This window comes from Vicia villosa, unplaced genomic scaffold (assembly GCF_029867415.1).
Source record: "Vicia villosa cultivar HV-30 ecotype Madison, WI unplaced genomic scaffold, Vvil1.0 ctg.000060F_1_1, whole genome shotgun sequence".
Taxonomy (NCBI): domain Eukaryota; kingdom Viridiplantae; phylum Streptophyta; class Magnoliopsida; order Fabales; family Fabaceae; genus Vicia; species Vicia villosa.
In genome coordinates this window covers 1,174,644-1,190,158 of record NW_026704990.1, presented here as the reverse complement: position 1 = coordinate 1,190,158, position 15,515 = coordinate 1,174,644, and the positions used below count along the sequence as shown (strand labels likewise).

Below are 15,515 nucleotides of genomic sequence, written 5' to 3'. Positions count from 1 at the left end.
TGGAACATGAAAGGAATTTCAAATTCTTTGGTTTTTGGTGTCATTTCAAAATGATTAAATTTAACTTAGATGAAATACTCCATAAATTTCCATCATTTTAACAATTCTTCATTTTTGTATCCAAACAATGGATTTTGGTCAAATCATTTTAAATTTCCTCAAAACATTATTTTCCCTCATTAAAATACTCCATCCAAACACACTCTAAGTTTATGTTATGAATTGTATTTTGAGTTTGTGATATTGGTGTTATTCAACGATGTTTTTCTGGTTTCTGTGTAGCATAAAACCGAAATTACTTCTTCGGGTCAAAACTGAAAATTAAATTTTGATTGTAATGTATAGTTTATCAAATTTTGATGCGTACTGGAAATATACTTTCGATTTTAAGGGACATTTAAAAAATTTCGCGCTGTACGTAGAAAAAAGTATGGGGTGGAATAGAAAATCTCCTTCAAACAATCTATCGACCACAGGTCTCTCGGGCCGACCAAAGTAACCTCCTGTCTAGTTTGGACTCAAAAACATTTATTTCGCACAATCTATCGACCTCCTAGAAAACCATTCTTATAGAAAATTAATTTTATTTTCTCAATATATTTATATCTTTAATTTATTTATTACTCTTTTCTTTTGCTATTAATAAAAAATAAAATTAGAAAATAGAAATTTAACTATAATAGTTAAACTTTGGGAAAATGTCAAAACATTATGTAATTTGACAAAATATCTAGTTAGCTATGGTATCTATCCAAGCATGATTAAGGCTGCGTTGACCCTTATCTGAATATCTGTATACTGTATAGTACAATGCAACTATACTGTGTGTAAATAATCCCAATCCATTACAGCAAGAAAAAGGTATCCGAAAATGTCAAGCTCTCACAAAAAGAACGATGTGTTCATTAGCTTTAGAGGTGAAGATACCCGTGAAACCTTGACAAGCCATCTCTACGATGCACTCAAGAAAGAAAAAATCGAAACATACATTGACTACAAACTTCAAAAAGGAGATCAAGTTTGGTGTGAACTCGTCAAAGCAATTCAACATTCAACTGTGTCTATCGTTGTGTTTTCAGAAAACTATGCTTCCTCGAAGTGGTGTTTAGATGAACTTGTTCAAATACTTGAATGTAGAAAAAATAACGGTCAAGTAGTTATACCAGTGTTTTATAGAGTAGATCCATCACATATTCGTCATCAGAAAGAGAGTTATGAGAGAGCATTTGCAAAATATGAGAGACAGATTAGGAATGATGAATCTCATGAAGAGAAAGTGTTGGGTTGGAAAGCTGCACTCAGAGAAGCTGCTAATATTTCTGGATGGGATTCATCTACTTTCAAGTAACTAAGATTTCATTTTACAAGTTTTTTTGAACTTCTTTTTATATGATTTCTATGTTTATTTTAGTTTTCAAAGATATTAAAAATCCAGTTAGATTGTAGAATTATTGAATTTGTTATTTAGGGTTTGTTGTAAATGAAATTGGAAATTAAAGAAAACTAAGTAAAAAGCCAAATCACTGTGAAAAAACACATCTAAAATCATATCTTTTATGTTAAATTAAAAATCAATTATTCAATTCTTGATGGGTTGTAAAATCATAATTCCTTTATTTCCCTTAACAACTATCATCAGTTACTTTTACCATGATTCATTAATAGAACTGCATTATCCAGATCTACAACTCCCTATATTGCATTTTGATGATGAAATTTTGGTTAGCACATTTTATTTCAATTTACCCAACACATCATCCTCCTATCAGCAAACCTTCCCATGAAAATGACTTTGTATCCAAACAATCTCGGGAATCACCTTCTTGGTGCCTTATCAAAAGAAAGTAAGTAAAGAGATACACCCGCCCTTACATAAAGATTACCTCTTTCTCAGGGCCGTCTTTGAGGGCGTGTAAGGCGGGCTACCGCATAGGCCTCAAAATTTTCACAATTACACTGAACTCAAATAAGGCCATTTGGTTAAATAGAGCCTCTAATTATTTTTTTATGATTAAATCATGACTAACCTACATAGGGCCTCAAAGAACTTGAGACTGCCTTGCTCTTTCTAATTGAACATGAAAGAAATTAGATGTTGGTAGCAAAAAACTGTCCACTTTCAACAAGAAACAACCAATACGTCTCCTTCTCACCAAATCCAAAACTTCATTAATAGAAACGTGTTAAAAGTTCCACATTGGACAATATATGGTCCGAACATATGTTTATAAGTGATCCTCATTTTATAAGCCGGTTTTGTAGGGTTAAGTTAGGTCCAACCACAATTCTAAGAAAACCCATTAAAAACATTCATCTTTAAGTATAACCAAGATCAAACTTACAAAAATAAAATGTTCCTCCAACATGATTTGTTTATTTTAGTTTTTTATTTCACATTGTTATAACTTACATACTATTTATCTCTATTTTTGGTTAGGGATGATTCTCATGTCATCGAGAATATTGTGAGAGATGTTTGGCAGAAGTTGACCCTGATGTATCCTAAGGTCTTGAAAGGCATTCAAATTGATGAAAACAGTAAACATGTTGATTTATTACTGAAAAAAGTTTCAAGAATTGGAATATGGGGTATGGGTGGCATAGGAAAGACAACCATAGCAAGACTCATGTTTGTGAAAAACATTGCAAAATATGACAGTGTATGCTTCATGGAAAAGGTAAAAGAAGAATCAGAAAAGCTCGGACTAACACAAGTACGTAATAATATTTTTAGCGAGCTACTAAAGAGACAGATTACTGCATCAGATGTTATTGGAGACACATTCATTAAGAGGAGGCTCAGTGGTAGAAAAGTTTTCATTGTACTTGATAATGTCAGTAATGCTGCACAATTAGATTATTTGTGTGGAGAACTTGATGAACTTGGACCAAACAGTAGACTCATTATCACAACAAGAGACAGGCACACACTCAGGGGAAGAGTTGATGCTATACACGAGGTTAAAAACTGGAACTTCGAAGAATCTTTAAATCTTTTTATATTTGAAGCCTTCAAGCAAAGCTGTCCGCAAAAGGGTTACGAGGGTCTTTTGGAAAGGGCTGTTGAATATGCAGGAGGAGTTCCATTAGCTTTGAAAGTTTTAGGTTCTCATTTTCATTCTAGAAGTCCTAAATTTTGGAAATCTGAATTGGATTATTTGAAGGACAAAAGAGAATGCATGGATGAAATTCAAAAAGTGCTACAAGTGAGCTATAGTGGATTAACAAAGCGTGAGAAGGAAATTTTTCTAGACATTGCATTCTTTTATGAAGGTGAAAGTAAAAATTTCGCCACAAAGATACTAGATGCATGTGGTTTGAGCGCTACTAGTGGGATAGAAATACTTGAAGATAAAGCTCTTATAACTATTTCAATTAGTAATACAATACAAGTTCACGACTTACTACAACAAATGGCTTTTGATATAGTTCGTAATGACCAAGGAAAGCGTAGCCGATTGAGGGATATTGAAGAAGTTCGCGATGTACTTAAATATAAAAAGGTAAAAGGTGCTAATATTTTTAATGCGTGTTCATAGTTTTATTATAACTGGTTTTCTATCGATTACTAGCTTCTTTTGTTTAAGATATTGATCTTTTTTTTACTCAGGGGGCTGATGTTGTGGAAGGCATAATATTCGATTTGTCTCAAAAATCAAATTTATATGTCAAAGCCGACGTATTTGACATGATGGTTGATTTACGATTTCTTAGACTATATGTACCCTTGGGTAAGAAGAGATTGGCTACCTTGAATCATTCTGATCAAGGCATTAAGCAATTTTCTGATAAACTTAGATACCTTGAGTGGAATGGATACCCTTTCAAGTGTCTTCCAGATCATTTTTGTGCTGAGTTTCTTGTTGAGATTCGCTTGCCGCATAGCAATGTAGAGTATCTCTGGCACGGGATACAGGTGCATATTCTATGCACACTTAAAAAGCTTTTAATTTATAAGACTTGCTGTTTTGTGTGGATAAAAAAATGTAAATGCATGACGAAACATGGGGGATGTGGGCGGTAACTGCATTTTGCATCTTAAAAATAATTTTAAAAAAACAAAGTAGATCAAAATCATGCATGGTTGAATGGTTAGAAAACAGTCGTTAAGTTTCGTTAAAAGCGTATTCATACTATTTAGCTTCCTTAGCTTATAGGAAATGAGTATTTGAATTTATATGAAAAGAAATTATATTGTGACATACTTCTGTTGTTTGAATTGTTACAGGAACTTGTGAATTTAGAGGCAATCGACCTAAGTGAGTGCAAACATTTGACCAACCTCCCTGATTTGTCTGAGGCGTCAAAACTCAGATCGTTGTACCTTTCAGGCTGTGAAAGTTTGTGTGAAATTCAACCTTCTATTTTTTCTAAGGACACGCTTGTTACTCTATTGCTTGATAGGTGCACAAATCTGCAAAGTCTCGTGAGTGAGAAACATTTAAAATCTCTACAAAAGATCAATGTCTACGGATGTTCAAGCCTGAAGGAACTTTCATTGTCCTCTGATTCAATTGAAAGTTTGGATTTAAGCAATACAGGAGTTGAAATATTGCATTCTACAATTAGTGGTATGAGCAATCTTCTGTGGCTCAACTTAGAAGGTTTAAAACTCACAAATCTACCGAATGAGTTGTCTTGTCTCAGATTACTTACTGAACTTCGACTTTCTAACTGTGATATAGCAACTAAATCGAACTTAGAAGGCATATTTGATGGCTTGGAATCATTGAAAATACTATATTTAAAAGATTGTGGTAACTTGGTTGAACTCCCTACAAACATCAATTCTTTATCGTCATTGTATGAGTTAAGACTAGATGGAAGTAGTTTGGAGACGCTACCTTCAAGCATCAAGTTTCTTTCAGAGTTAGAGATTTTATGCTTAGACAATTGCAGAAAGCTTCATTCTCTCCCAGAGCTTCCTCCAGAAATCAAAGAGTTTCGTGCTGAAAACTGCACTTCATTGGTCACTGTATCCAGTTTGAAAACTTTTGCAGAAAAGATAAAAGGAAAGGAGAAATACATTTCATTCAAGAATGACATGATGATGAATTTGAATCGACCTTCATTCAACTGGGTTGTGGAAGATGTCATATTAACAATGCAGAGCGTTGCATTTCACAACATATTAGTAAGGCAATACAGTTTGGATGCCCACAGCTACAATTATAACAGTGCAGTGGTTTGCTTACCAGGAAGCGAAGTTCCATGCCAGTTCAAATACCGAACATCAGACTCCAAAATAACTATTGGATTTCCTGACATATATTACTCCTTGGGATTCATTTTCTGGGTGGTTATTTCTCCATCCAATAGAATGAAGAATGAGGATGGTAGTGGTGCTAAAATTCAATGTAAATGTTACAGAGAAGATGGCAATAGGGTGGGAATTGTGAATAAGTGGTATAGTGAACCTATTACAAATTTAAGCATGGATCATGTTTTTGTGTGGTATGATCTGTACTATTCTCACAGCATACTCGGTTATGGTAAAAGGAATGTTTCATTTGAATTTTTCCTTACAAATGATATGAAGGAACATGATGGCTTCTTCAATATAAAAGAATGTGGTATTTCCCCAATCTTATCAACAGAGTTGCCAAGGCTTTTAAACAAAATAAATTTGAGTGCGGACATGAAATCAGATTTGTATAATGCAGTGAAACTCCAGTCAAAGTGAATTGGAACATATAATGAGAAGAGTGTGGTCTCTTTACTATTGTTTGCTAATTCTTTTTTATTCTATTGAGTCAGACACGTTTGTATGATATCCATCAATATGTCAGAAGGTAGATTGTTTCAACTCAACCAATATGAAGTAGAAAAGTTGAGATCTTTCTCTAGTTAATTAGAGAAACCAACAAACACTTTTTCTTTGACATATTCTGATATGTTTCTATTTTCACTTCTTCTTGGTAAGTCTCAGTTTTCTTTTAGATTTTATGCCTTCAATAAACCCTATAACCAATATCGATGATTGCACTAGGATTACTTAGGTCTACTTGTTAAAACAAAACTGTGAAGTATGTAGGGTTGGTGTCCTAATCTTTTGATTTTCACATTGTCTTCAAATCTATTGAGATCGGCAGGTTTAAAATTTTAAGTTTTTTTTTTTTTTTTTTTTTGAGTAAGCAAGTTGTATTAAAAAGAGAACTAAGGGTTCTCAACACCTGTTTACATCAAAAGAGCGGAAGAAATCCCTCACAAAAAAATCAACAAGAGATTACAAACCGATTTGACACTACGAAATAAAGAACAAAGGATCTTTGTTGAATTCGTAGAAGCCACAAATAGGATGAGTAATATCTCCTATAAAAGCCCACTTCCACACCAAAACCTTGATGCTCCAAATAGTATTATCCACATTCCACACCTCATTCCGAAAACACACACCATTTCTATACAACCAAAGAGACCATAAAGTTGCTAACCAAACTACTCCTAATTTACCTTCTTTAACTTTCTTCATTTTACAAAAGGACAACCAATCCAAAAAACCACCCAAACAATTCTCCTCCATCCCACCATAAGGTTTGCCTATCCACCTAGCCATTGAAGACCAAACCAAAGCAACCGAAGGACACAAAAAGAAAGAGTGCATCATACTTTCCGGATGAACACCACAAAAAACACACTTGGAAAAATCTCCCGAAAAAGTAATACCTTTCCGAAGCAATAAATCCTTTGTAGGTAGTCTATTAACCAAGACCCTCCACCCAAAAGCCTTAATTTTAAAAGGAACTTCCATTTTCCATATCAAGCTCAATGCCCCATCAAATTTATTTGAAGGACCAAACGGAATACGGAACCCGGCAAAAAACTTATAACAAGAAGCAACGGAAAAGACACCATCCGCTTCGGCCATCCACTCCACGGTATCGGACTCCCCACTACCCGGACCGCGGCCTTCCAACAAAACCCCCAAAGAAGCCAAATCCGAAACCAAATTATGAGCGCTCAAATCCAACGGATTGATCCCTAAATTCCCCCACGACCACACTCCATCAACCCATCCTCCCATGCCCGCCACCGCCACTCTCTTCAACCCCGACACCTCAAACAAACAAGGAAAAACCTTCTTTAAACAACAAGAATCCAACCATGAGGCTTCCCAAAACGGAGTAGAAAACCCATTCCTAACTCTAAACCGACAAAAAGACTCCATAGGATCTCTCTCCCCGTAAACCCCCCTCCCTCCAATAGACACCAAATCCCTCCACCAAACGGAACCAAAAGAAGGAGAAGAAAAAGAAGAAAAAGAAGAAAGAGAGGAAGAAGGAAAAGTACCTCCACATAAGATCTTCATGTTTAGATCACCATATTTTGCTTTTAACAAATTGAGCCAAAGCACATCCTCACCTCTTAAGATTCTCCATCTCCATTTATTCAAAAGAGCCAAATTAAAATCCGAAATATTTTTAATGCCAAGACCCCCTTTATCCACCGGAAGACAAACATTCTTCCAACTAACCCAACTAATCCTCCTTTTTTCCTCCATACCTCCTCCCCACAAGAAGTTACCTTGTATACTAGAAATTTCCTTAGCCACCGTTGCCGGCATCTTATAAAATGACATAGTAAAGATGGATAAAGAACAAATAACCGATTTCAAAAGAGTAATTCTACCGCCCAAACTAAGATACCGATTCTTCCAACCCATAAGACGCTTCTTTAATTTTGATACAAGCGGTTTCCACGTGTTAACCTTTCTCGGATTACACCCCACCATAATTCCAAGAAAAGAGAACATCCCCTCTTCCAACTTACACGAAAGAACATAAGATGCCGCATCCAAAAAATTCTTGCTAACATTGTAACCGATCAATTTACTCTTATGATAGTTTATGCCCAACCCCGAAACAAGTTCAAACGCCCTTAGCACCGCCTTGAAAGCCCACACTTGTCTCCAAGAACCCTCCCCCACCAAAAGAGTATCATCCGCAAATTGAAGGATATCCACCCCACACTCCCCATTGATATTAATGCCATTAAACTCACCAATCTCCATCGACTTCCTCACTAAGCCCGCTAACCCCTCAACCACCAAAACAAAAAGGAAAGGCGACAATGGGTCACCTTGCCTCAAGCCTTTCTCTACCTCAAACTCCTTTGTAGGACTTCCATTCACCAAAACCGACATCTTGCTATGAAACACCAGAACATCCATCCATCTCATCCACTTAATGCCAAATCCCATCTTTAACATCATAAATCTAAGGAAATTCCAAGAGACTTTATCATAGGCCTTCTCAAAATCTACCTTAATTTTAAGATTGTCTCATATGTGTTTGCGCCAACTTAATATTTGTATTAGTCATCGTAATTAATTAATTAATTTATTTGATGTTGGAATATTTGGTTCGAAAGAGACTTATTACTTATTGTGCGTTATCACATGGGGTTGTTTGTTTGTGAATCAATTTATGTTGGCGGTTGGTTAATTCTTCGTTTTGAGAAGTAAAGACTCTCACTACTTGGATCGATGTATATCAAGAGAGAAGAAAGCATGAAACTTGACAAGGCTGATCTTCAGGTGTGAAGCACAACTAAAATGATCTAAAATATTAACAATAAACCTGAATTGAGACTTTTTGATCTAGGACGACATTATCTGCAAGCAAAAGATGGGAGATGTGAGACAAGCTAGAGGAGATATAGATAAGTTTTTAAGAGCCACTATGAACAACTTCTAATATGAAAATAGTGGTGAGTGGTGGAAAAAGCGGTTTGTTGGTGGTTGGTGCTATAAAAAAATATCCTTCAAAAAACTTGGATTTCCTATTGAATGATTGTGTTATTCGATCTCAATATGCCATTAGGGAGATTAATTATGTGAACCCAGTTGAAAATTCAAAGCTCAACAACTTCCATGGTGGTTCCACATAAACTATGCTTTGAGCTATGGAGGAATGATATCTTGATATTGGATTCAATAGCCATCATTAGTATATGATATATGATGTGGAACCAAATTATCAGAGTAATTTAAGGTCTTCCATACATTGGAAAAATAATATCAGGTGTACGGAAGAAGGATCAAGGAAGATCCTTCAAAGAAAAATGGTACAGTAACTCAATAACTGGAATTCATGAAAGCATTCCAAATCTTAGTAAAAATACCAATTAAAAATGGAGGGATAAAATCAAACAACTCTCATTAACAGAAAAACTTAACTACTAAAATATAAGCAGCACATTTAAGTACATCACATGAGAGCATTATGTTAGAAGAGTTCTTGTGAAAGTGTCTCTGGCTGTAGCCCAAGCCTGAGTTAGTGTCTGCAATATCAGAAAGTCAATGTCAGATTGACGATGGAATAACATGCCATTGTGCATTTGTGTCGCAAAAATCAATAAAATGCACACAGAACTGACTGAAACTAAGCTGAAAGAGAGTTGTGTTACCTGCTCTGATAAGGGGGCATCAGCATCCATGTTATGGGAGGTCACTTTTTCGGCTATAAGAGGTCCATTTGTTTCAAGAATAATCCTTCAAGCAAAAAAAAATGTTGTTAAGAGAACTAACAAACTTTCATTGGAAACACAATTTGTGGATAATAAGTATATACATACCCTCCATCAACAATCTCGTCAAGACATAAAAGAATGAGATCCAAGTTCTCAAGTGCCTCACCTTTGTCAACATTGCTCCTGTAAAAGGAACACAAAGATGAGTAGAGAGACCCATCTGGTTTTAAATTCGGATGGCAAAATACAACCATAAATACCTCAGCAAAAGGGTGACTGCATCGAAGAAACCTTGAAGAACTGATGCCAAAATGAGCTCATTTTCATCATCACCACCAGTGACAAAGAAATGCAGGTCTTGCACAAATTTGTAAACAATGATATTGTTCTCAAGCAGTGTTATCTCAGCTGCAGATGTTAAGTTTGTAACAATATATCAGTTTTAAAAGAAACCCGATAACCATGAGTGCTGACAAAAGTTTTTCTATAATATAACACCACCAGATACCGTCATTTAGTGCTTTTTACAGCACTTTGATTGCCCGAAAGGGAATCAAAAGAACCCGTAATTATGCCTCAGTGTTGTTGTTGGCGGAGCCAAAATCCCGCCATACCGGCTGTTTTGCGGCGCCATGAAAGCGGATTATGGAGGAAAAACCCGCAATATCGACCGATATTTACCATTGCGGCGAGCCCAAAAACCGCCATGTATATCTGCCATAGCGGCCATGGCCCCATTATTTGATAACACTGATTATGCCTGGGGTTTTCGGGAAAGTTCACGTCCCCTTCATATGTTGAAAAACAGTAGAACATGATATGGCCATCAGTACTAGTAAATGGCTTATGAACTTTTCAACCTTATCGTTTATCAGTAGATATAAAAGACACAACAAAATACTACATGTATGGTAGTATGGAATATTGCCAACTTGAATGGAATTTTTCATTACATCAAAGAAAGTTACAAAGGTTTTCTGTAAGCATTAATATTGAAGGTGTCAAAAAGGAATCCAGAACTTTAGTAAAGAATGGCCGAGTCTATTTTTTAACTAGTTATGCAGCAGATAGTGATGCTGGCTCATGAGAATGTTTCAAAATATAACCGAATGTTTTACATATTGATGCAAGACATCAACTGATGTAAACTGAGATAGCCACCAGATCTACTTTCATCCATAATATGAAAAGACACATAAATTCTTAATTTTATTATCTATCTAAAGGCACTACACTACTACTACTAGAACACAATACAAACATAATTGACTTCATAGCATGATGAGTATTTCTCAAACTTTGTTGCTTACCTTCTGTCCTCGCATTTGTCTTAACAGTCTTGGTGAACACAAACTTCTCAAAAGCTAATTTTGAACTGTTTGTTGGCCAATCATCTGAGTAATACTTGACCGCCACACGCTTCCCTTCCGAATCTAAAAGAAGAATGTTTTTAATCGAAGGACACAAGCCCTACAATTGTAACAACATGGAGACATGTCAAAAAAAATGAATCCCTTTCTCATATCATCAATCAATTATCTCAATAGTTGAAACTTATCTTACAAAATTAGATGAAAACACAGTAACAAAAATTCACATATATATAAGTTTATTATCCAAAGCATAACATTAACAAATAAACACTGGGAGAACAAGTGCTTAACACGGATCTGAAATGAGGAAAACCAGATATCTCAAAGTCCAAATCAAGGGATGAGACGATCCAACCAACAAACAAACACAAAACCAAAACTTTTTGGAAACCCAATTCCTAAATCTATTGGAATAAGCTGAAATAGGATCCATATATCTTCGGATCCATCAGAGCAGACAAGAATCTCAAAATATTTGCAGTAAATCTATATGCTTAGCTATTGCATTGGGATTGAAGTACATAGATTGAAATGATATAGAAGATGAGAAAGGGACTTACGTTGGATGCCATGTCCAGGGAGAAGAAAGATGCAGTGTGTGTTTTTTGTCGTTTGAAGTTTGGAGATCTGCGATATGAAATAAAGGAACAATTGATTTGGTGAGTAGGAACAATTTTAATATATATCAGGGCTTATTTTTATTTTTATTTATAATAAAGTTTTCATTTTCAAAACTTAATTAAAAAAAATCGATTTATTTATTTTTAATAAAACAAACTCAATGCATTTTATTATTTAATTCTTGTATAATACAAGAGAGAATCATTTAATAGTACTACGCCTGAATTGACCGCCTTCGCAAGAAAATGGGCAATCGAATTCGCTTGGCGTTTAATAAACTTCATCTTCAAGTTAGAAAAAAACAAATAATAATCTTCTAATGGACATAATAATTAGAGCATCTCCAATGGTAGTATTTTTCTTTGAGTTTTCCAGCTGGACATTAATATAATAATTAAATATTGAAACAATTTGTCATGTCATAGTACAGTTGCATTGCAATGTAACTAGTAAAAAATTGCGGTACCCAATCAAATTAATTTATGAGGTAAAGTTGTGGGACCCATTAGAATTACACCAATTAAATAAAAATTAAATAAATTATTTTGAGATGATATGGCTGGTGGGACCCATAAAGAACTTAAAAATGGGTTGCACCATTGGAGATGGTCTTAAACTACATTCTGAATCACCTTATGATTGGAATGGATAGCTTGAACTACCTGTTGAGAGTCACTTTTGAAAATGACATTTTTCAAGTGCAAAGCTATAGCTCTGCAAATAGCCTCCTTGAGGGCCAAAGCTTCGGCTTCTAAAATGGATAGGGTACCAAGATCCCAAGCTACACCTGGAATAATAAAATTCATAATGTTATCTCGCACACATCATCCCATATTGGTAGCTCCATAGTAATTATTAAACCCCGCATTTACATTACACTTTAACCACCCTTCTAATGGAGGATTCCAGCTAGTGATGTGATGATGATTATTCTCGCTTTCCTTATCTCCTTGGGCCATAGACCATTCCTTCCAATTATGAAACACAATCCTACCAAGTTTGGTTGCTTCCTCCTTCTCATTATGCCAAATAAGATTATTTTTATTCTTCCATATCACTTTCATCATAAGTGCAAATCTGCTTGCAACCTTCCTCTCCCCTGAGCTACATATATCAAGAATGAGGGACTTAGCATCACTAGAAGAATACAATCGATGTTCTAAGATATCTGACAAACTTGTTGCCTGCCAACACTGAATAATCGCATCACAACCAAAGAAAACATGTCATTCATCTTCATTATTATTCTCACACACCGTACAGACTGACAAGCAAGGGACGGAGTATTGACGAAGTCTGGTACGCATCGATAAACAACCTATACAAATTCTCCATAAAAGATGTTTGACTCTAACTAGGGCTTTCACATTCCACAAACTACACCAATCATCCTCCTCGATAATATTAGCTTGCCTTATATGCGATCTCCTCTACATTCTATAACTAGAATGCACATTGTACACCCCATTTTCTCTTCTTTCCAAACCATTCCATCTTCGGCTACTTCCTCCATTAGTGAAACCCGTGAAATACCTTTTGTAGATGCATAATAAAAAAGATCTCTTATCACCCGCATATCCCAACACTTATTATACGACAACATAAGATGTTTAACACTAATATCATATGCACATTGATTTTGGGGTCCAATCAGACAACCTTCTCTTCTTCCCCTAAGACAAGGTTCATTCATCACCATGATTTGACTTCCATCCCCTATATAAAGGGCCTGTTTGTTTTGATTTTTTTAAAAAAAAAAGATTTTTATAGTATAACATAATTGTGTGTAAAAAAATTTATAAATAAACTTTTCATAAAAAGCTTCAAATGAAATTTTGGTTTGAATAGTTATTTCTTAAAATGTCATTTTAGATATTTTATCATTTTAGTGAACAAATTTTGAATGTCAAAATTTTAAAAAATCACTTAATTTTGAAGCTATTTCAAATAGCTTTTCATAAAAATCATTTTTAAAGTACAATTTTTTTTAAAAATTGTAACTTCGTCTATGTTTTGATCTTCAATTAATGTATGTTTATGTTATAGGATGTCAAAATTAGTATTTCAATTTTTTAAAAAATTAATATTTTGAAAAACGATTTTATAAAATTTATTTTTTAAAATACAAAGAAAAAAATCCATTTATTTAGATCTGAAAAAAACTTAAACCTGAAACAAACAAGCCCAAAATATTTAAGTTGGCTTTTCTTTGATGAGTCTGGGACACTCATTCTTGTAACGGTCAGGCTCTTTGCATTCTAAACAGCTAACTTCTTTGTCAGGTATAGACTTCTTCTGCCCAAAGGTTGACTTAGAACGTCGACATGTTCTTTTACAACCGATGAAATTCTTCTGTCTTTGCTTCCAAAGCTGGTTAAATCTTCTGGACAATAGAGACACCTTGTCCTCTTCGTCATAATCTTCTTCAGCTTGAAGAGCTTTAGTCTCTTCATACTTGCCCTTATACTTCAAAGCTATGAAGTATCCTCTCTTCCAACTCTGTCTCATGACTTCTTAAATAACTAACAAGCTCTTCCAGAATCATACTGTTCATATTCTTGGACACTTTAAGAGAGGTCACCATAGGCCTCCACTTCTTTGGTAAGCTTCTAATGTTTTTATTTACGTGATTTGCAGTAGTGTAGCCTTTGTTTAGAAATTTTAAGCCAACTACAAGTGTTTGAAACTTTGAGAACATGTCTTCAGTAGTTTCATCATCCTCCATTTTGAAGGCTTCATACTTCTTAATTAAGGCCAGAGCCTTGGTTTCTTTCACTTGTTCATTTCTTTCATGATTCATTCTAGGAGAATTAAATATAAACTATGCAGAGTCTCTATTTATTATCTTTTTATACTCAGTGTATGAGATAACAGTCAACATGATGGTTCTTGACCTGTAATGATTTTTGTTATCTTTATTTTGTTGGTCACTCATATCATTTCTTCCCATCTTAGTACCATCTGCATTCAGGGGATGTGTATAGCCATCTATGACCATATCCCACAAGTCTGCATCATAACCAAGAAGAAACTTTTCATTATATCCTTCCAATAATCAAACTTGTCTCCAACGAAGATTGGAGGTTTACCAGAGTAGTGATCTCTATCATTGTTGATAGCTGTCATATTGTGTTTCAAAAACTGGATCTTTTTCTAACATGGTTAAGTGTTTGATAAACAACAATTAATACCAAAACTGGAGCTCTGATTTCAATTAAAGGTACGAAAAAACACAAGAAAGGGGGGTTTGAATTAAGTTTTTAGTTTAAGAATTTTTTCTTCCCAAGAACACAAACAACAAGAATGCAATAAAGATGAAAGACACAAGGATGTTATACTGGTTTGCTATTAATGAAACTATTTTCAGTCCATCCACCAAGGTGATTTTTCCTTCTCAATAAGGACTTAATCCACTAATTAAAACTTGATTACAACCTCAATGACAATCTGTCAAAGACTTCCTGAGAATCCTAACTAAACCCTAGTCTATCAAGGAATACAAATCAGTGTTACAACAAGGATTGTGTTTACAATATTGCTTCTAAAAATCTAATACACACAAATGATTTACAGACTTTACACTTTAGAAAAATATATAATGAAAGGTATAAAGTGTAGAGATGACGGTTTTTCTCTCAAAGATATATCTTGCTTTTTCTCTATTCTTTTTTTTTCACGCTTGTGTTCCACACTTGTTTCTTGCATTTTTCCAAACTTCTAAGACAATAGAAACATCCTCAATTTTTACAGTTGTTAATGAAAGTGCTTGCTGCATGTAGTGGAGTGAGGATGGAATGAGTGACAACAACAATGATACAATAGTATAATCCTTTTCCTAATATTTAGGTTAGTGGAAAGGGTATCAACTAATTTGTCCTTTTAGAGAACATTTGATTTTGTTACTTTTAATGTTGTACTATTTAGGAATATTCTTTCAATCATTTATCTAATCATTGGATTTATATATAAGAAGAATTGAAGCTTGATCAGAGTTCAGAGCATGTCTTCAGAAAGACAATGGGGAGAAAAAGTGTGTAATGCTATAAATGT

At 34.7% G+C, this 15,515-nt stretch overlaps 3 protein-coding genes across 3 annotated transcripts; 1 reads left to right on the top strand and 2 right to left on the bottom strand.

Moving 5' to 3' along the window:
- The first annotated feature begins 748 nt into the window (after window positions 1-748).
- LOC131623353 (disease resistance protein RPV1-like) lies at window positions 749-5,829 on the top strand. The gene is made up of 4 exons (XM_058894366.1): window positions 749-1,344; window positions 2,438-3,503; window positions 3,611-3,916; window positions 4,229-5,829. The coding sequence occupies exons 1-4, from the start codon at window positions 872-874 to the stop codon at window positions 5,681-5,683; spliced, it is 3,300 nt and encodes a 1,099-aa protein (XP_058750349.1). The 5' UTR covers window positions 749-871; the 3' UTR covers window positions 5,684-5,829.
- A 3,312-nt stretch (window positions 5,830-9,141) lies between these two features.
- LOC131623354 (coatomer subunit zeta-2-like) lies at window positions 9,142-11,521 on the bottom strand. The gene is made up of 6 exons (XM_058894367.1): window positions 11,405-11,521; window positions 10,782-10,941; window positions 9,732-9,879; window positions 9,577-9,654; window positions 9,409-9,493; window positions 9,142-9,282 (listed from the first exon to the last, which is right to left on the bottom strand). Exons 1-6 carry the CDS (start codon window positions 11,414-11,416, stop codon window positions 9,223-9,225), a joined length of 543 nt encoding a protein of 180 aa, XP_058750350.1. The 5' UTR covers window positions 11,417-11,521; the 3' UTR covers window positions 9,142-9,222.
- A 555-nt stretch (window positions 11,522-12,076) lies between these two features.
- Window positions 12,077-12,978, bottom strand: LOC131623301 (uncharacterized). Its single transcript, XM_058894300.1, has 3 exons — window positions 12,952-12,978; window positions 12,343-12,658; window positions 12,077-12,252 (listed from the first exon to the last, which is right to left on the bottom strand). The coding sequence occupies exons 1-3, from the start codon at window positions 12,976-12,978 to the stop codon at window positions 12,077-12,079; spliced, it is 519 nt and encodes a 172-aa protein (XP_058750283.1).
- Window positions 12,979-15,515: the final 2,537 nt, after the last annotated feature.